Source organism: Arachis ipaensis, chromosome B3, assembly GCF_059453495.1.
Source record: "Arachis ipaensis isolate K30076 ecotype BB chromosome B3, ASM5945349v1, whole genome shotgun sequence".
NCBI classification, from domain to species: Eukaryota; Viridiplantae; Streptophyta; class Magnoliopsida; order Fabales; family Fabaceae; genus Arachis; species Arachis ipaensis.
This window is the reverse complement of record NC_142438.1, coordinates 100,141,054-100,163,658: the sequence shown is the minus strand read 5'-3', so window position 1 is coordinate 100,163,658 and position 22,605 is coordinate 100,141,054. Positions and strand designations below refer to the sequence as shown.

General features: G+C 40.3%; 1 protein-coding gene across 1 annotated transcript; it reads left to right on the top strand.

The window, feature by feature from the left end:
- The first annotated feature begins 15,445 nt into the window (after nt 1-15,445).
- On the top strand, nt 15,446-20,898 carry FTSHI1 (FtsH extracellular protease family). The gene is made up of 15 exons (XM_016333892.3): nt 15,446-16,388; nt 16,479-16,563; nt 16,711-17,145; nt 17,256-17,309; nt 17,398-17,463; nt 17,857-17,952; nt 18,032-18,160; nt 18,318-18,370; nt 18,696-18,891; nt 19,143-19,257; nt 19,325-19,599; nt 19,721-19,804; nt 19,884-19,996; nt 20,092-20,341; nt 20,489-20,898. The coding sequence occupies exons 1-15, from the start codon at nt 15,709-15,711 to the stop codon at nt 20,672-20,674; spliced, it is 2,817 nt and encodes a 938-aa protein (XP_016189378.1). The 5' UTR covers nt 15,446-15,708; the 3' UTR covers nt 20,675-20,898.
- Nucleotides 20,899-22,605: the final 1,707 nt, after the last annotated feature.

Sequence of the window (22,605 nt, the reverse complement as noted above, 5' to 3'; positions counted from 1 at the left end):
TTACATGCTTTCTTATGTTATTCTTGTTGATTGAGATCAATTGTTGCTTTTAGTTTCAAGCCATTACTCATTTTCCTCATGTTTAAGCTTTTTGCCCACCAAGTATTTGACAAAATGTCAAACATGGTTTTAGGCTAAATTTTTGGTTCTTGGTTTGGGTAAGTGAGCAATTGGGTTCCTAGAGTTGGAATGTCCAATATTTAGTTTCAATTCTTGGGTTGTTAATTGTTCTTGTTCCCACTAACGCTAATTTGTTGCTAAGGTAATTAGCAAGCAAGTTAGGATTTTTGGGTTAAGGACACTTATGCTCACTTAACTTACTTTCCGATGTGAAGGTTAATCAAGTGAGACTAATCCATCATAATTGTCATAGTTGTGGTTCCAACAAGGAAAGGACCCTTAGCTCACTCCAAGCCAAGACTTTTTTTGATGCTTTCAATCTTTCATACCTTTATATGTTGATTTCTTTTATACTTTACTTGTTTATATTACATAGTCAGTTCTTTAATTTCTTAATTAGTTCAATCGTTACAATTTTGCATGTTCTTTTATTACTTTATATGTTCATTTCTTCATTCACAATCCGTTGATCACTACAACCGAAATTGCACACTCATTGTTCTAAAGTGCTCCTAGGGAGACGACTTGGGAGTCTAATACTCTCGGTTTTAATTTGATTTTGCTTGTGACGTATCTTGTGAATTTTTAATTTGATTGGAGAGGCCAATTTGTCGGGTTAGGACTATACTTACAACGTTAAAAAAATCCGTTTCTTTGGATAACCGAGTTCCTAACCCACATGCGAGTTGGTTACCCCCTCATCTCTCCATCAAATTTTGGCGCCGTTGCCGGGGAGTTCACTTTATGTGCAATGAGTGCTACTATTTTGGTTGTTGCAAATATGTGAATATTGTGAATACTTGATTTTGGTTTGCTACTTGGCTCTAATTGTGGATACCACATTCCTCTTTAGTTAACTTTAATAATCTTTGATTGTTGAGTTGGTTCTTGTTTACTTGTCTATTTTCGTTTGCCCTTCATAATTGCATGGTTTTATTGCCTCCTCAGTTGAATGACACGGTCGCTTCCAGAGCCGAGCTTGGCCACTTTTGATCCGGAAATTGAAAGAACTTTAACTCGTTTAAGGCAAGCTCGGCCCCGGCTAGCTTTTGTGGATAGTGAATCGGGTTCCCTTGAGGATCACTCCCATTCACTATCACCAACCATCCGTGACCATCATTCTCCAATCAACGAAGAGACTCTATATTCATCTGTGGGGAGTACTGAATTCTCTTTGAGTGACTCAGGTGACACCGACATGGCGGACCCATCTAGAAGAATCACCTTGAAGGAGGCCGGAGCTCCTGATCTTAACTTGCAACCACTTCAAATTCTGTATCCGGCCATAGACCTAAATTTTGAGCTCAAGTCTGGCACGATAAACTTGCTCCCCAAGTACAATAGACTGCCTGGAGAGGATTCCTTGAAGCATCTCAAGGATTTTCAAGTTGCTTGTGCAACTGCAAGAAGACATGGGGCCGATGAAGCTACAGTGTTGGTCTTCGCCTTTCCTTTCTCTTTGGAGGGAAAAGCGAAGGAGTGGTTTTACACTCAGACGGGTGAAGTTAGATCCAACTGGGACAACTCGGAGAATATAAGATCTGCCACATACCCCGCGAACAAAATGTCCGAGCTGATGCACTCTCAAAACTAGCCAGCACCAAACCAGGGGGCAACAATAGAAGTCTCATCCAGAAAATGCTACAGAACCCGTCAATCTCGAAAGAGGAAAAAGTCCTAGCCATAACAAGTCAGGATCAAGGATGGATGACCCCCATAATTAATTACCTCAAAACAAAAACACTCCCCACAGATGAAAAGGAGGCAAAGAGGTTAAAACGGGAGGCTCAGTACTACACTATCATAAACAACACCCTATATAAAAGAGGGATTTCAATACCACTATTAAAATGTGTGCCGACCTCCAACACAAGGGAAGTTTTAGAGGAAGTACACAGTAGAATTTGTGGTAATCATCTCAGAGCACAAGCTCTCACCAAAAAAGTACTTCGGGCGGGATTTTATTGGCCAACTATACAAAAGGAAGCTACAGAGTTTGTAAGGACATGCCCACCATGCCAGAAACATGCCAACTTTCACATCGCCCTGCTAGAAGAGCTCATCAGCGTAACTTCGCCTTGGCCATTTGCAAAATGGGGACTCGATCTTCTCGGACCCTTTCCCCAGGGATTGGGACAAGTTAAATTCCTCATAGTCGGGGTAGACTATTTCACAAAGTAGATCGAGGCAGAGCCCCTAGCCAACGCCACTGCTCAAAGAAGCAGGAAATTCCTATATAGGAACATTGTCACAAGGTTTGGGGTTCCATACTCCATCACCATAGACAATGGCACTCAATTCACAGATACAGGCTTCAGAAAATTAGTAGCCGACTTGAACATAAAGCACCAGTTCACCTCCGTCGAACATCCTCAAGCCAATGGACAGGCCGAAGCTGCCAACAAAGTCATATTGGGTGGGTTAAAACAGAGATTACAAGACGCAAAAGGAGCTTGGGCTGAAGAGCTTCCACAAGTCCTATGGGCATATCGAACGACGCCACATTTCACCACAAAGGAATCACCCTTCCGATTAGCATACGGAATGGAAGCAATGATCCTAGTAGAGATCGAGAAAGGGTCGCCTAGAGTCGTTCATTACAATGAGAAAGCCAACTCCCAACTTCAAAGGGAAGAGCTCGACCTACTTCCTGAAATCCAAGAAAGAGCTCGGATCAGGGAAGAAGCACTAAAACATCGAATGGCTTCCAGATATAATCGAAAGGTAGTGCCAAGAGGTTTCGCTGAGAATGATCTCATCCTAATCCGAAATGATATTGGAACAACTCGACCCGAAGAAGGAAAGCTGGCAGCAAACTGGAAAGGACCCTACCGAGTCATAGAAGTACTTGGGAAGGGCTACTACAGACTGTCCGAACTCGATGGACGAGAGCTTCCCAGATCATGGCACGCCTGCAACCTAAGAAGGTACTATAGCTAGAGAAGGTAAAAGATCTCATCATAGGATGCACTCTTTTTCCTGAAAAGGTTTTTTAATGAGGCACCAAGTTGAGATTCAGAAATTATCCGACTTAAAGGGATGAAAAACTCCCGCATGTATATATTTGTACTTTCTTTTGAATAAAATATATTTTAGATATTCTACAAATTCTCAAGACGCATTAATCTGAAGCATTCATCGTCTGATTATAAAGCAACAGATCGGCAGAAAGTGAAAAACAGATTCACTGCACGATCACGATAAAGACCAATAGAGATAAAAACGCGATTCATCTAAAGGTCGACCAAACAAAGATAGAAACCACCTTCTACAAATCGGCAAAGATGAACACATAATAATGCAAGAAGTTATCGAAAGTGATCCGGAAAAAGAACCTGACGAGGTCTTATGGATTGCTAAATAATAACTTAAAGATTGGCCGACATTAAGAAGTCGGACCAAGTCAACCCAAGTTACCAGCAAATCCCTGGAAAGAGGTCTGGCCAACCCTATAAAAGAGGAATTGCTATAACTTAGAAGAGATCGACATAAAGAAGTCGGTCTTCTACAACGAACAAGTTATAAAAGTAATCCCTGAAAGAGACCTGACAAAGGTCCAAGAAATAGGATTACAAAATAACTTAGAAGAGATCGACATGACGAAGTCAGTCTCCTACAACAGACAAGTTACAAAAGTAATCCCTGAAAGAGATCTGACAAAGGTCCAAAAAAGAGGATTACAAAATAACTTAGAAGAGATCGACATGACGAAGTCGGTCTCCTACAACAAACAAGTTATAAAAGTAATCCCTGAAAGAGACCTGACAAAGGTCCAAGAAAGAGGATTACAAAATAACTTAGAAGAGATCAACATGACGAAGTCGGTCTCCTACAACAGACAAGTTATAAAAGTAATCCCTGAAAGAGATCTGACAAAGGTCCAAGAAAGAGGATTACAAATAACTTAGAAGAGATCGACATGACGAAGTCGGTCTCCTACAACAAACAAGTTATAAAAAGTAATCCCTGAAAGAGACCTGACAAGGGTCCAAGAAAAAGGATTACAAAAATAACTTGGAAAAGGACGACGCAAAGAAGTCGGTCTCCCATAAACAAGTTATAAAAGTAGTCCCTGAAGAGACCTGACAAAGGTCCAAAAAAGAGGACTACAAAAATAACTGGAAAGAGGACCAACGTAAAGAAATCGATTATGGATTGCTAGAAATAAATACAAGTAAGAGCCAGAAAATCGAAATACAAGTTGGATCCACACATCCACAACCTCAAAGGATCTAAGCTACAAGCAATAAGTACAAAGAAATCCAAAAATGCCAAACAGCAAGGCTCCAGCATGCTCAAAACCCAGAAAGGTGCCAAGACAAGTGCAAACAAGCATGATATAAAATACAATACTATAAATAAGCTTCAGGATCAGGCCCAAAGCTTGAAAGCTACTTGTTGTTTTTTCAAAATAAAAAGTTGCTAAACAAGCAACCAGAAGGAGTATCAACAGTCAGCAAAATATTCAAATTACAAAATAAAGAGTTTAAAAGCCCACAAGTCGGGCTATCTACACAAACATCCATGAAAAATCAGCTAAGATCGGGAGCCTTCTCGGCAGCATCAGTACGGGAAAAAGGAGGGCGAGTCTGAATAGGCACAGCATCCACGGTACCATCATTCCGGTTCAAGATCTGACAGTCCGGATCAGAAACGGAATGACCGACCTCAACCAGAGGAACTGTAGAAGTTGACACCTTGACAGAAGGCTCAGGGGGAGGATCGACATCGTCATCATCCTGGTCATCAGGGACGATCTTACCATCCCTCACAACATTGTCCAGGCTAAAAAGAGTAAGGTCAGCCTCGGGAGCAATAATTTGAACCTACTCATTCAGATTCTCGTAAGCAGCATTCACACTACCAATGAGATGCCCCTAGAGCTCGGAGTAATCAGCTCGGACGTTATCCAACTCCTCATTCAAACGCATTCCCTCCCGATAGGATGTGACGTAGCTGTCTTTATGACTCAATGCCGTGTCTTCGGCCAACCGTACAGAAGCCGCTAGAGCAAGGGAACTTGCCTTTTCATTCTTCAAATCCTTCTCCAGTTTGGCCACCTTCGCCTCAAGCTCCTCCTTCAAGCCCTTCATCCGATTGAACTCCTATTTTGCCTCTTCCATAAAAGCTTTAGTGGCATGGAGAGGAAGATTTTAAGCAGTTCGGTACAGGGCAGCTCCCATATGTGCTATTTTTACACTACTCCGAGTTATAAAATCTAAATGACGAAGGAGTGATACATCATCCATAGGGAGGACACCGTATGGACTGATCTGCTGATCTACAAACTCGACCGCGTCAAAATTAGGGGCATCAAGGTTGAAAGGCTCAATTGTTTTTTGTTTCTTGTTGGGAGGAGCACCAGAAGTAGCAACGAAAGACTGTGGAGGGTCGGCCAGGTGAACCCGAGGAGTGGGAATTACCTTCCTCGGCCCAGGAGAACTCGGCATGAGCGGCCTCACCTGAACTTGAGAAGAGCCCTCTCCCGTCGCCTTGGCCGAGATATTTTGAGCAGCAGCAGCCTTCTTTGCCTTTTTGTAGGCCTTCATGGAATTATTGTTCTTTGACATTTCTGAAACAACAAGAATCAACCACGATAATGGATTACAATCACAAAAAGAGGAAGCAAAATTAAGAAACAAGTACAGAAACAACTCAGATAGTACCCAAAATAGTTCGAATCAAGGACGGGTCATTCAAAAACCTTTTTGTATCAAGATGGGGTGGTTCCCCCCATAAATCTTCAAGAACAATAACAAAATCCCGCTCAACCTCGTCAAGCATCTCCCATGTATAATGAGAGACTCTCACATCCTTCTGCCACTCCAGAGGGAAAGCAGGCTCGTCATTCTCATCAAGAAAAAAAGGGCGGACCCCGTCAACAGCACAGACTCTAAAGAAAAAATTCTTAAAGTCCTTAAAAGACTAATCATACATAGCAAAAACTTTATGACCCTGGACCGACTTGAAAGAAACCCAGGAAGCTTTCTTTTTGGAAGAACCTCCAGGCTTGGCAGAAACAAAAAGATAGAGGAAAAGAGTCTGAGAAGGTGTTATGCCTAACTCTTGGCAAAGCAGCTGAAAAATCTTGATAAAACCCCAGGAATTCGGATGAAGCTGGGATGGGACAATGTTACACGACCACAACAAATCGGTCTCGAAAGCAGTAAATGGAAAAGTAATGTCCAACTGGCTGAAGAAATATTCATAGGCATAGAAGAAGGGACGCTCCCCCTCGACAGAAATAGGAAAGCAAACCCTCTCGTCAGAGTCGGGTGCCACAAGCTCATAATCTCTCTCCCAGGCACCACCACCACAAACCCTATGACGTTTTCTCAGCTCTACACAAAACTCAGCATCCACAATAGAGACACACATCAAGACAAGGGAGTCCAGCCAATGGACATCCCCTCGGAAACTTTAGAAGACATCTCTACAATGTTATTACAAGAAGACATTAGGCCAACTAATCCTACAATAAGAAAAGAAGATTGGATTACTAAAAAACATCTCGGACGAGGGGCAAAACAACTCGACTAATATGATACAGAAGAACAAAACAGAAAAGGAAAACCCCAAGACTCAAACTAAAGTCATAGGGCATCCTTTGGAGGCAGTAACAAAGCAAGGTTTCAGGAAAAATCTACAGCTTATGTCCCGACATCTCTCAAACAAGAAAAAAAGATTTCAAATAACAAACATTTCGAAAAATAAAGTCAAAAGGGAGTCATTAAAATGCCACCTTTTCCAAAGAAAAACACCTCAAACAAAGACGATTTACGAAGAAAACCAAAACAAATATCGCAGCAAACAGGGAAAGCCATCAACAGGACAAAAACCAAGGAGCAATCTTCAATTAAGTGAGCAAAGATGTAGTTTTTTTATTGTATCAGACAGAAGCGACAGTAGAACATGCAAAGCCCTAGAAAACCTCAACGGAAATACCAGGGATAGACGAAAAAATGAAAAAAGGAAATCAGAGAAAACACATTACAGCAACGAGCAAACATGAGGTCATAAAAAAGATTCAAGCTTTTTTGACATGCATCCAAATATCAAAGCTTCACCACAAAACTAAAGACAAAGCAACAAAAAAGAGAAGAAATTGCAAATGGAACCAACCCGGAAAAAAGCGCAGAGCCTCAAAAGAGTTGAAGATGGAAAGACGGAATCGCCGTATCGCTGAATGATGCCACAACGCAAGAAAAGGCAAAATGTAGGCGAAAAGCAGAAGGCGAGAGAACGAAGGGAGAAGTTACAAAGAAAGATGAAGGAGAGAAACCATTTCTGAGTGCAAAAATTCAAAATAAAGCCAAAGGAAACGGGGCAATTAATACCAATTAATGAAGGTATTAAACCCTTGCACGTTCCCAAAGAACAAAGCGCTAATACAAAAGCGCGCGCTTTTAGAAGAAAATGTTCCACATTCAAAAAGGTTCTACAAAGGAAGGAATCGACTAAATGCTTGAGTTCGGCTTCACTAGAGAAGGACCGAAGTCAAGGACTCGACCTCAAAAAAGAAGACCGAGCTCAAGCAGGGGCACTGTTCATACCCTGGGTCGAGCTATCCGACCCGGGATGATTGGCGACAAAGCGACCGACCTCTCCAGGTCAGATTATCCGACCTCTTCCTAAAAGAGCTCGGCCAAATCGACAAGAAAGCCCAAAAAAGGGCCCAACTCAAGGAATACGACCCAGATCCAAAAGCAGCCCAAGCCTATAGAGATAAGGGCGGTTCCATTAAAGATAAGCTGACCTCGCCAAAAGATAAGATAAGATAAGATAACTAACTTATCTATCTAAGAAGGTCATACCACGCTATTATAAATACACTGGAGCACCCAGGTATAACTCATACTTTGATTCTACTAAAAACCTGCTTAATACCCATGCTAACTTAAGCATCGGAGTCTCTTGCAAGTACCCCCCACCCTCTGGTGACAAAGGATCAGCAGTGCAACTAGATCAACAAGTCGGATACGACAGCTCCGGCCGCCACTCACCAACCGGACACGTCAGCACCGACCAGTACAGAAGATCTCGTCCGAGATCGACCTCCAGTTTCAGGTAACTCCCGGAACAAATGGTAATAAAAGGTAATTAAAATAATTATTTTTAAAGCATAGAAAACATGTTTTTCACATATATCACATAATAGGGAAGGGAAAGTAAAACCATGCAATTTACATGAATAAGTGAGTGAAGGATTGAATAAATCACCTAAATTGAGCACAAAATATATCATAAAATATGGGTTTATCAGGGAGAATTCGGGGAAGCATTGGTGATAGAGGCATGAACTCGTTGTGAAAATTTTTGGCAATTAGGGAATGCTCATGCATTTCATTAATTGAAACATATGCATTCATAGTTCAAGCAAATAATAAAATTAAGGGTAAAGTATATTTTTTGTCCCTGAAGTTTGACAAAAATTTCAAAAATACCCCTAAGTTTTATTTTGTTTCAATTTTGTCCTAAAAGTTTTCGATTTGCATCAAATATACCCTTGACGGCTAATTTTTCAAAAAATTTAAGACCAATTCAACAACAATTTCATAAGAACAACCCTCAACATAAGCAAATCAAGCATAATTTTCATGCATTATTGTTAGATTGGTCTTAAATTTTTTGAAAATTTACCCGTCGAGAGTATATTTGATGCAAATTGAAAACTTCTAGGACAAAATTGAAACAAAATAAAACTTAGGGGTATTTTTAAAACTTTTGCCAAACTTCAGGGACAAAAAGTATACTTTACCCTAAAATTAAAAAAAAACAACTTGTGCATAACAAAGTAAAAAAAAAAGAAAAAAATTATTAAAGGATAAATAAAGGATGCATATGCCATGTTTGAAAAGAAAATGCATGAGTAAGATGAGATATAAAAAGGAAATGAGTGGGAAGGTTGTATTATCATGTGTACATAGATGATGAAGGTTTAGGTGGACACTCAAGCTAATCAAAGAACTAATTCTTTAAATCCACTTAACCATATTTCATCCTACCTAAACCCTAACCCCATTACATCCCTCTAAAGACCTCATAATACTTGTTATTCATGCATGAAATACTAGTTGATTGTTAGATGACTTGCAAATCTTTGAAAAGTATGATAAAAGGATAATTGAGTGGTTAAACCCTAAACACTGAGCGAATTGAGTGGATACACATCCGGTGAGGGGTTCGATCGCTCAATTCCATGTTTTTTACACCTCATATTGCGTCTTCTTGCAAGTTGTTTGATTGGATAGTTTTGACAAACTCAATTTAATTCTTTGGATGTTGATCTTAATGCATGAACTCTTTGCATTGGCCCTAAAGCTTTCTCGTGATGGATTGGAATTTTCATGGTTTGTTTCTACCAACTCTCATCATAGCACATATTAGAGATTAGTCTTAAGATAGTTGCATACATTTAAGTAGTATATACCATAAGTCATGTTCCCTCTCTTCTATCTCCTTTGTGTGTGTTTAGCATGAGGACATGCTAGTGTTTAAGTGTGGGGGAATTGATGAACCCATATTTGATGATGATTTTTTGTTAGAATTGAACGGATTTTCAACACATAAACTCACACTTGTTCCCTTGAATAGCATGCTTTTGATCTCTCCTCCCAATTTGTGCTTGATCATGAAAATATGCTCTTTTATACCTAATTGAATTTTTATTTCATTTGCCTTCCATTCGATGCCTTGATGTTGTTGGTGAGTGCTTTCAAGTATATAAGGTAGGAATGGATTGGAGAAAATGGAAGAAGAGCATGCAAAGTGGAGGAAGCAAGAGAAACCAAAGGAGATGAGCTCAAAGACGTGTGCATGCGCACAGCTACCTATGCGTATGTACAGCTACCCCAGCAAAGCGCGTGGAGTGTTTCGAGTGCGTCGCGCGTCCAGCCAAGCATCGCCTAGTGTGTGTGTGTGCATAGCTGCTTGTGCGGATGCACAGGCCTGGATTTCTCGCAAAGTGTGCGGACGCACGCGTCTATGCATCCGCACAGGTGTCTGCACATGACTTCATTAAAATAGCACATGCCTCGCGATTTGTGGGCTTTGGAGGCCCATTTCTGAAGTCTTCTAGCTCATATTGGGGGGGGAATGAAGACATAGGATACCATATCATTTAGGATAGTTTAGGAGTAGCAGTATGAGTTTTTAGTTAGTTTTTCTCTAAGTTTTTCATCATCTCTATTAGGGTTTATATTAGGGTTTTACATTCAAGTGCTATTTCCATTTTTGATCTTGGATTTTGCAAGCTTTCATTGTAAGTATTCTCTAGTTTTTTACTCTTTATAGTTACATTGTCATTACTCTTTCTTCTAATTCAAGTTATAGTTTAATTTTGCTTCTCTCTTGCAATTTCAATTTCTTGTTGATGGATTTGATGTTTGATGCTTGTTACATGCTTTCTTATGTTATTCTTGTTGATTGAGATCAATTGTTGCTTTTAGTTTCAAGCCTTTACTCATTTTCCTCATGTTTAAGCTTTTTGCCCACCAAATGTTTGACAAAATGTCAAACATGGTTTTAGGCTAAATTCTTTGTTCTTGGCTTGGGTAAGTGAGCAATTGGGTTCCTAAAGTTGGAATGTCCAATATTTAGTTTCAATTCTTGGGTTGTTAATTGTTCTTGTTCCCACTAACGCTAATTTGTTGCTAAGGTAATTAGCAAGCAAGTTAGGATTTGTGGGTTAAGGACACTTATGCTCACTTAACTTACTTTCCGATGTGAGGGTTAATCAAGTGAGACTAATCCATCATAATTGTCATAGTTGTGGTTCCAACAAGGAAAGGACCCTTAGCTCACTCCAAGCCAAGACTCTTTTTGATGCTTTCAATCTTTCATACCTTTATATGTTGATTTCTTTTATACTTTACTTGTTTATATTACATAGTTAGTTCTTTAATTTCTTAATTAGTTCAATCGTTACAATTTTACATGTTCTTTTATTGCTTTATATGTTCATTTCTTCATTCACAATCTGTTGATCACTACAACCAAAATTGCACACTCATTGTTCTAAAGTGCTCCTAGGGAGACAACTTGGGAGTCTAATACTCTCGGTTTTAATTTGATTTTGCTTGTGACGTATCTTGTGAATTTCTAATTTGATTGGAGAGGCCAATTTATCGAGTTAGGACTATACTTACAACGTTAAAAAAATTCGTTTCTTTGGATAACCGAGTTCCTAACCCACATGCGAGTTGGTTACCCCCTCATCTCTCCATCAACGACCTTTACAGAAGAGGCTTCTCCCGACCTCTAGTCAAGTGTCTGGGAAATGAAGAAGCCGCCCTGGCAATGGAAGAGACGCATGAAGGAATATGTGGTACACACATCGGCGGACAAAGCCTCGCAACAAAAATACTAAGGGAAGGATACTACTGGCCAACACTTAAAAGAGACTCCCTCGAAAAGGTCCGAAGATGTGACAGCTGTCAAAGGTGCTCGCCCATCATTCATAACCCAGCCGAGACTTTACATACTACAGATATCGGATGGCCATTCCACAGGTGGGGGCTAGATATACTTGGCCCCTTCCCACTTTCCAAGGGACAGGTGAAATTTCTATTAGTAGTAATCGATTATTTTACAAAATGGATAGAGGCTCAACCACTAGCGAAAATAACATCGGACAAGTCATTTTGCAGGCTTTAAGAAAAAAGTAGCAACTGCCAAAAGACAATGGACGGAACTCATCCCCGAAATCCTCTGGGGGTACAACACAACCCCACAAAGCTCAACTAAGTAAACACCTTTTAGGCTCATGTTCGGATCCGATCTGATGATCCTAGTCGAAATATCCCAGGGGTCAATCAGAACGAACCACCTTGATGAAAATACAAATAAAGAAACAAGAAGATCCGAGCTAGATACCCTAGAAGAGATAAGAGAAGAGTCAAGGGAAAGATCCGAGGCTATCCAATTAATGGTCCAACGCAAATACAACAAAAAGGTCAGACCTCAAACTTTGTGAGAAGGAGATCTCATCCTCCGACGACTTGAGGACGTCCGAAAACCAAAGGGAGAAGGCAAACTCGTTGCCAATTGGGAGGGCCCCTTCCGAGTAGTACAGGTCCAAGGCTGTGGAGCATATTCATTACAAACCTTAGACGGAGTAAATCTACCTAACACTTGGAATATTACTTCATTACGATTGTACCACATTTGAACAGTTGTAAATCTTTGGAGCAGGGAGGTACTCTTTTTCCTACCACCGAGGTTTTATCCCACTGTCGGGGTTTTACTCGGGGAGGTTTTAACGAGGTCGGCCTCTTTCAAAGTCAATCATAAACATTTATCAAAATGCAAGTCAAAAAATATTTAGCAAAACAAGCATACATTCACACTTAATAACAAGTCAAACTACACAGTCTTAGTTAACAAAATAAACAGAGCACCACAACGCCCTATACAAAAAGGTCTACAATGACCAACAAACAAACACAACAGTTACTTATCAGTAACATCCATATTCTCATCATGGGCTTCTCCCCCAGGCTCATCATCAACCAACTTGCCTTCAACTACTATTTTTGTAACATCAAACTGATCGACATCAAAGTTGGGAACAAAGACAGAAACTTGACTGACTACTCGGTCAAAGCCGGCAGCAAACATTTCTATACCACCCTCCTTGAGCTCCTGGATCCGAGCTGTCAGACCCCCTTTTTCAACATCAGACTCCTTCGATTGCTGCTGAAGAGTGCGGACTTGATTCTGCAAAGTCCCTACCTGAACCTCTAAATCTTTCAAGCGCTTCGTAAGATCCATAATTAAATCATCCCTTTCACCCAGTGATTTCTCAAGATCCTTGATCTTCTTAGCATCTCTCTTCTCCTGGCCACCAGACAGCTCTAAACCCCGACCAACACAAAAGAGCCTAGTAGCCACAACCTGTAGAACATTACCAGGAACTCGTTAATTAAGCTCCAAAGCAAACCACAAAAACGCAGAACAACGAAACAAATACCAGAACATACTGGCCAACCGCCTCTTTCCCGGCACTATTCAAAAGTTGGAAGTCAGAAGAGCTCTGAGCAACCTTTTTCGAAAGAGCGGAATAAGGAAAATGATCGCTCCAAACAGAGTCCAAGCTCCTACCAGCAACAAAGCCATGCAAACACATTTGATTCTTCAAATCTCCCTTCACCCTACCACCGCTGGTGAAATCGAAACCAGACAGAACCTCAAGTGAATCCTCAGGTTCAGGGCTTTTCCTTTCCTCACCATGAGGAATTGCACTAGACTGTGCACCCTCAACAGCAGTTTCCTTCAAAATGTTGCTGGCCGAAGCTCCCCCCTTCACCTCCTATATTTTTCTCCAAGAAAGTTCGCATCTTGGTGGAAGATAAGCTCGGAACCCTCCCACCTGAACAGAAAAAGTACAACGAAAATACTTGTTAAAAACAAAACAAGTTAACAATCAAAGCTCGGCAAAACAACACAAACCCACCAATGTACTCGGCCAACCGAACAGGGTCATTTTCACGCTGAAGAAGCTCAGCAGTGGAAAGCAACTTAGCAGAAGAAAAACACTCAATAAGAAACTCAAGAGCAAAATCCTCCTCCTCAGACCTCCCCAAGGCATCAAGGACCTGCATCGACTCAGGACACCAATACAGGGGAAACCTCTCACATAACTCCTCATCAAGGAAGAAGGGATATTCAGTTTCAGAGGAGCGAATTTTTACAAACATTTCTTTAAAGCTTTTGAAAGAAGATTTAAACAGAGCAAATAAAGAACGCCCTGGATAACTGCTCAAGTTAATCCAGAGACCCTTACGCACCCCTTTCGACTGAAAGAGAGAAAAAAAAAACAAATTAAGAGAAGGTGCATAATCTAAGAACGACATCAAAATCTCAAAACCACGAAGAAAAGCCCATGCATTAGGATGAAGCTGGGAAGCAGCGCAGTTCAACTGGGTAAGCACCAAACACTCAAACTCAGTGAAAGGAAGTTTCACATTCAACTCAGAAAACAGAATCGTGTAAGCATAAAAATACGCCCAGTCCCCCCTCCTCTCACACACTCTCTCCTCCCCATTACATGCGACTAACTCAATACAACAATGAGAACCTTTATGAACCCAGTCACGGACGTTAAGCAATGCACGCATCTTGGGGTTTTGAAAAAGAGATGCCCGACACTTAACATCAGCATGAACCCACTCGTAAAGGTCATCCTTGACCTCGACAACCTTATTCTCTGGTTTCATCATCACGGAAATGGCAGAAACGACAAAAAAAGGCAAGAAGAAAAGCACACTAACCTCTTGAAGCCATCCTCCTCTGAAGAAATAAAGTGAAAAACTACCAGCAGAACAAATTTTCTAACCCAAAATACACTATCACACGATCGAAAACCCTAAACAAACCCCAACTGTCAGATTGTTAAAACCTTTCAGATGACTAACACATCTTGCCTAGGAACTAGGACCCACTAACACTTATTCCTAGAAGATATCCTGTCAAAGTCCAGTCAGCAATAAATGCAAACCTTTCGCTTCTCCCATTTACTTCTTCCCAAAAAACAATCTTTTCTTTTTAATGCCCAATAAATTTCTCAGAAGCAAAACGGCAACAAGTTAAGCTTGGGGGTTGGGACATAGGTCAAAAAAGGTATAACGACGGTCAATGTTAACCTTAACTTGCCACCGATCAAAGCAAGTCAAGCTTGGGGGCTGTGATCCATACCTACAAAGTCGGACCGCCGTTATACCTCGGAAAAACCACGTTTAACAAACAGAACGCGAAATAACAGGTCAAACCCCTAGACGTTCATCCTCAAAAGATAAAAACACGTCACTAAGCCCGGATACGAAGCTGAGAATCTCGAAGCCACCAACGTATCCCTCACCTTATATAGCGCGGCACAGATAGCTTCAACACAGGCACTCACTGCTCATCACTAAAATCACCCTCAATTCTCTCAAACAGGAAGTTCGCTATTTACTTTCATCGTTCTTAATTTACTCCCGAGCATAAACTGACTTAAGTTTCGGAATCCTTTTGCAGGTACCTTCCACTACTCGGATGGGGCTCGTATCGGGAGCGAGGGACCTGACGAGGAGAGACGCACAGGAATCCTTGCGGTAGCCTCCGACCAATACCTCGGCTCGAGCTTCAGGCTGAAACATATATATATATATATATATATATATATATATATATATATATGATGGCATCAACATGATAGCATCATAGAATTATTCATTTTTTTTTGGTTAGTTAAATATTTACTAAATTTTAATAAAAATACTATCCAAAATGTTTTCTTAATAAAAGTACAGTAACGAGTAGTTAATAATTACTAATTCGGCTGTGCAAATGGAAACGGATATGTAATTGCAAGCAAAGGTATCCGACCCGGTTAGGGGAAAAAATAATGGAAGGTTTTATCGGATTAGGTGACAGTGGATTCTCATTTTCAGATTAACATCTTCAACTTCTTCAACCTCGTCCCGTCCCTCCATTGCATAATCATGCATTCAACTCATGTTGTTGCTCAACTATATTTAAATCTTTAAACCCTAATTTCATAAACCCTTTTTGCTGTTCCATTCATCCATTTATGAATTTGCCAGAACCATGATCATTCTCTCCCCACCCAACAAGCCCTTCTCCACCTACCATGGAACCTGGAATCCATTGCTCTCCAACCATCGCAATAGGAACCTTCCAAAGCAGTTTCTCCTCCGTAGGTCGCTCACAGTGCAGTGTAAATCCAATTCCAACTCCTCTAAGATCAGCGGTGCCAGCTCCGACGATTTTGTGAGCAGAGTTTTGAAGGAGAACCCAAGCCAAGTGCAACCCAAGTACCTAGTTGGTGACAAGTTCGTTACTTTGAAAGAAAAAGAGAATTTGGGTAGAAAGTTCAATGTGGGTATCTTTGATGTGTTGTCCAAGAGGTTGCAGAGCTTGAAGCATCAGAAAAAAGGTGAGGGAACTGAGAATGAGGCTCAAAATCAAGCCTTGGAAGAGAAAGATTCCGTGCACTTGAGAGACTTGCTTAAGGAGTATAGAGGGAAGCTTTATGTGCCTGAGCAAGTTTTTGGCCCTGAGTTGTCAGAAGAGGAAGAGTTCAATAAAAATGTGCAGTCTTTGCCCAGAATTAGCATTGAAGATTTTCAGAAAGCTATGAGTAAAGACAAGGTTAAGTCAATAACTTCAAAGGGAGATACGGCTCAGTTCTTGAGCAGTGGTTATAGGGACTACATTGTGGAGTTGAAGGAAATTCCTGGTGATAAACGCTTGCACATAACCAAATGGTAAAAAGAGAATTGAATTCTTGGCTCGTTTATGCGCATTGTTGTTTGCAGTGCAGTTGCACTGAGAGTTTATATGTTGCAATTTCGTAGGGTTCTTAAACTGGAGAATAGTGAAGCTGAAGAGATCTTGGAGGGCTACACTGGACCACGATATGAGATAGAGAGGCATAATACGGTTGTTCATCTTTATGTCTTAAATATTTTGAAAATTTAATTATATTATGACATATTATGCATTCAGATTTCAGAGTTTAAATCATTCAGCATTCTCCATCGATGTGATGCTTTTGTGGGTGACCATATTTTATTGTTCTTATTGCAGTCTTGGGTAGGAAAAATACCTGAGTACCCACATCCTGTTGCATCTTCCATATCTAGCAGAATGATGGCTGAACTTGCTGTGGTGACATTTTTAGTCAGTGTTGCAGCAGTTCTAGTTAGTGGCTTCCTTGCAGCAGCAGTATTTGCTGCTAGCACTTTTGTATTCTTGGCTTGTTTCTACGTCGCATGGCCTATTGCACAACCGTTTGTCAAGCTTTTCTTTGGAATTGCTTTTGCAATTTTGGAGAAGATTGGGGATGCCATTGTTGATTTTTTTGCTGATGGTGGCATTTTCTCCAAGTTTTATGAGATTTACACTTTCGGTGGCATATCTGCCAGCCTCGATGCTTTGAAACCAATCCTGATTGTTGTTTTGACTATGGTCCTTCTTGTTCGTTTCACCCTTTCAAGAAGGCCTAAGAACTTCAGGAAGTGGGTAAGTGGCCAAGTGTTTCAACGACGTAGTTATTGATGAACTATTGTGCCTATTTTGTTCTGTGGATATGCTTAATAAGCTTTTTCTGAGTTTTTTTCTTTAATATGCAGGATCTTTGGCAGGGAATAGACTTCTCAAGATCAAAAGCTGAAGCTCGTGTTGATGTGTGTTGAAACCTGTTTCATTGTTCACTGTTATTAAAATAGTGTTTTATTAATTTATTATTATAGCTTTGGGAAAACATATTTTCAGGGTTCAACTGGAGTTAAGTTTTGTGATGTGGCTGGAATTGATGAAGCAGTAGAGGAACTTCAAGAGGTAATTCATTAACTCTTTCATTCTTAGAAAATATTTATGTTATGTACATTGTACAATTAGGTATATACAACAACAACAACAACAAAGCCTTGTACCACTAAGTGGGGTCGGCTACAATTAGGTATATAATTCATATTAATTTAAAACCTTCAGTGACCGTGTCCCCAGTAATTTGTTCCTTCTTCTTCTCCCTCCCTTCTCTCTTGTATTTCTAAGTGTTTATGATAAGAAACTATGGTGTCATTTCATTGATGTAACCATCCCCATCTAGTGGAAAGATACTTGGTGGTTGTTGATGAATTCTTTTCTTATGTCTCATTTTGTCGTTTCTGCTTATTGTATTTTAATGCATGTAAACTTATAAGGACTAAAGGTTATTCATGGATTGTTTAGTTGGTGAGATATCTAAAAAATCCTGAGCTATTTGATAAGATGGGAATCAAGCCTCCACATGGTGTTCTTCTGGAGGGCCCTCCTGGATGTGGCAAGGTCAGGTTGCTCTCTCCAGCTATGCTAGATGTAAGAGTCTGTTTGAAACTGTGTATCTTATGTAATCATGCATTTGCAGACCTTGGTAGCCAAAGCTATAGCTGGTGAAGCTGGTGTACCATTTTACCAGATGGCTGGATCAGAATTTGTGGAAGTCTTAGTTGGTGTTGGCTCTGCACGAATTAGGGATTTATTTAAAAGAGCCAAGGTAATTTCAACTTCTATTTTATCTGGATTTCATTGTAAAATAATGCATACCAAGTATAGCTTCTTCTATTTTTTTAAAAGATGGTGTACATTGTAGTGTTTCATGTTTCTATTTCTTTGGAGAACTGGTGGTGTCAGGTACTCAATTTTATTTTCAGGTAAATAAGCCATCAGTTATATTCATAGATGAAATTGATGCACTGGCAACAAGGTATGGCCATCTATGTGTGGAAAGTTTTGACTTATTTGATTATCTATGGCTTGTTTACGTTTAGCAGAGAACATCTTTAGAATGCTAACATTTTTCAGCCTTTAGCCAAGTAGAGTAAATAGTTTAAGTTTAACTTTATAAAGCAATCGGTCACTATGAGCAATCGGTCACTGTTGATCAATTGGAGCTTGCACTACCGTTTTGATATTCTATTATATAGTGAATATCAGTTCCTGTCATAGTGATATTGCGTGGTTTACATCTGTTGTCAACTTTTAGTCCACTAAACTTCCACCCTGCTTGATTGTGAACTGTGTTTGATTAGGCGTCAAGGAATTTTCAAAGAGTCCTCAGATCAACTTTATAATGCGGCTACCCAGGAAAGAGAAACTACGTTAAACCAATTGTTGATAGAGCTTGATGGTTTTGATACTGGAAAGGGTGTCATATTTCTAGCTGCCACAAATCGTAAGGATTTGTTGGATCCTGCACTTCTTCGTCCAGGTCGCTTTGATCGCAAGGTTTCATTCTGTGCCTGAGTTATTGGATGTCCTTCTCAGTTATTCTAAGTATGTTTGTCTTAACAAAAAACAAAAAGGTGGTAAATGGAGAATCAATTGAATGCTCTTTTTAAAAATACAACCTTCGGGTGCAAACAATGATTATCCTGTGCACCACGGTGACTACTTTTCTTTGATTATATTTGTTGTGGTTTATGAAGTTCTCTCAACGGTAATTTTCTGTTGATGGCCACTAAAGTTTTCTCCTGTAGATCAGGATTCGCCCTCCGGGTGCGAAAGGAAGACTTGATATTTTGAAAATTCATGCTAGCAAAGTAAAAATGTCAGATTCTGTCGATTTATCCAGCTATGCGCAGAACCTACCAGGTAAGTTTACATTTTACACAGATTGAATATTTGGTTTCAATCTCTGAGGACAAATCTCAATGTTCAGGATGGACTGGAGCAAAATTGGCACAACTGGTCCAAGAGGCTGCTCTTGTGGCTGTCAGGAAACGGCATAACTCCATTCTTCAGTCAGATATGGATGATGCAGTTGATAGACTTACAGTAGGACCTAAACGTGTTGGAATAGAGTTGGGATACCAAGGACAATGTCGTAGAGCTACTACTGAAGTGGGAGTTGCATTGACTTCTCATCTGCTCCGGCGACATGAGAATGCAATAGTTGAATGCTGTGATCGCATCTCAATAGTACCTCGTGGTCAGGTCCTTGTTCAGCTTCCTTAACTGTATCATTCACTACTATCTTGTGGAAACATTTTCAGTCTTTCCTAACATATGCTTGAAAAATTACTTAGTAATAAACATATGCGTGCTTGTCTGGCAGACATTATCTCAGTTGGTATTTCATCGACTTGACGACGAAGCATATATGTTTGAACGTGAGCCTCAGCTGCTGCATCGCCTTCAGGTATGGGCTCTGGTTGGATGTTTCCCTTTTCCCTCCATTTGTATTATGGTTCAGTTTCAGATCTGTCTTTGATGTACAGGTTTTGCTCGGAGGTAGAGCTGCTGAGGAGGTCATCTATGGACGTGACACATCGAAAGCCTCAGTTGACTACCTTGCAAGTGCATCCTGGCTTGCTCGCAAAATATTAACTATGTTGGCAACTCGGCATTACTACTTGTATTTTATGCATTCCGTTTTGTTCTTATGTTGTTTTGTTTTATCAATGCATTTGCCCTTGTTACTTGCAGATGGAATTTGGAGAATCCAATGGTAATACACGGAGAACCGCCTCCTTGGAGGAAGAGCGCTAGATTTGTCGGCCCTAGGCTGGATTTCGAGGGGTCTCTCTATGACGACTACAACTTGATTGAACCCCCGCTAAATTTTAAGCTGGACGATGAAGTTGCAGAGAGGACTGAAGAGCTGATACGTAAAATGTATGGAAAGACGGTGTCTCTCCTTCGAAGCCATCATGCGGCTTTGCTCAAAGCTATAAAGGTATGCATGCGGAAAGTGTTTCTTTTCTTTAGAATTGAAAATTATTACAAGTTTGATCAATACCCAAAAAGTGCAATACAATACAATCCAATCCAATTAGCATTAGATGCTCCTTGCTTGCTTCTATTTCATGAATTGGTGTCGCAGGTTCTTCTCAACCAGAAGGAGATCAGTGGTGAAGAACTAGACTTCATTTTGAACAATTACCCCCCACAAACACCAGTTCGCGTTCTGGAGGAGGAAGATGATCCTGGCTACCTTCCTTTCCCCAAAGAACAAGTTCATGATTTGGAGTTCGCCTTACAATCTCAGTCAAAGGAGGAAGCCATATGAAACCTTTATTTATAGCTGGGAATTTGTTAGTGGCCAATCAGTGCTTGTACGTCATGTAATTGGAATAAGCACATTTCACTAGTAACGTCTTCATATAGGACCCTTTCTTCTCCTTTTCTCTCTTCTTCTCTCTCATCCCTTGTTTTTTATTTGGATTAAGTTAAATTTTTGAAATATTCTCTTTTTGACGAAATTTATATAAAGCAAATACTGTTGTTATAAAATGATATAATATTCTGTGTATGCCATTTAAAGAAAATCTTAGATTAAGAGAAAAAAAAAAGATTCTAAAAAAAGTCAACTTTTACTAGAAATTTGGAATACTTGTTTTATTTTTATTTGATAGTAGAAAAATGGCAAAATCTTGGCTAGTAAATGATTTTGTAGCAGAGTTTCCACGTATTTAAAGTCACGTATTTAAAGTAAGGTCAAAAGTTTGGGAATTTTTTTTTAAATTAAATAAATATAGTATTTAGGAAAATAAATAAACGTTGAAGTAATTATAAAAATATATCGTCAATCACATTTCGGATGCTGAGGGTGTTTGTCAAAAATGAGCACATATTGGATGCATAGACCTCGTTTTGTGATAGGACGTCTGCGAGTCATATTTCAGATGCAACCGTAACGTGAACATGCGCTGATATCGAATATTGAGCATCTGAGATACGCGCGTTTTGTGATTGGGTCAGTGCATCTGAGATAAACGGAGCTTTCTAATTCCCCCTCAACATCCGAGATATAGTCAAGTGTATAATTAGGGTCTTAGCACCCGGGATATGAGTATTATAGTATAGATGTCTCTGCACTCAAGATATGTTATAGAATAAGTCAATTTATACAGACCATCCCAATACCTCCTCTCACACAATTCAGAAACTGTTCTTCTCTTTCTCTTCTTTCAGTTTTGTTCTGATGGAAAATAATCAATTTTTCTTTGTGGTGGTTTATCCCAATGGCATAGTCAGACACTGTGATGAAGGAGTAATTTTTGAGTCTGACAAGACTGTCATGTTGCGCACTTACCGGGTTGATAGCCTGGATGCGCTAAAGACAGTCAGTGCATCGATACGATGACGCAAACTCTAGATCCTGCCATCATGACGATCTCTGCTCTGCTGTCCTAACCCTGCCAACCTACGCAAATAAAAGATAGTTTAACAGAATTTCATTAATTATATTCCATAATCTATTACGTGACTACTACATGGTAAGTTAAAAATTAATTACAATATGCACACACCTAGAAGCAAGTGGAAACCTGACCATGTTGTAACCCGCCGGACTAAAAAACGGGAACCTATGGTAGATTCACGATACAAGAAGTGGCATACACCCCACAATGTCCATCAGATCACGCAATGCCGCGGTGTACAATGAGTGGTAGGTATGACAGAGCAGTGCAGACCCCATGACAACCAGCTGCACCGATCGAAATCCTCCAGCAGCGGCAGCCATCTCAAAAGCACAAATGTAGCCGACTTATCCGTGAACGAAAATCCCTCAATCAGCATCATCAAGTAACATCGGGCATACTGACGGAGTGTCTCCGGGGCTGCCCCATCAGGAGTGTGTGCCATTCGGTCCCCGAGCCACGTCGTCCTGACCCCAAAAACCTGCTTCCCTCCCTCTGGCTGTGGTGGCGGCCTAACACCCAGTAAATCCTCAACCCACTCCCATGTCGGGTGTCTGTGCCACTGTTGAAAGTCTCTGGTACAACCCCCAACAAGCTCTCCGGCAGTGCGTAGTCCAATGTGGTAGGCAACATCCTGGAATGTAATGCTGGCCTCACCCCATGGAAGGTGCAATGTGTGGGTCTCTGATGAGCGGATAATTTATACGCTTTTTGACATTGTTTTTAGTATGTTTTTAGTAGGATCTAGTTACTTTTAGGGATGTTTTCATTAGTTTTTATGTTAAATTCACATTTC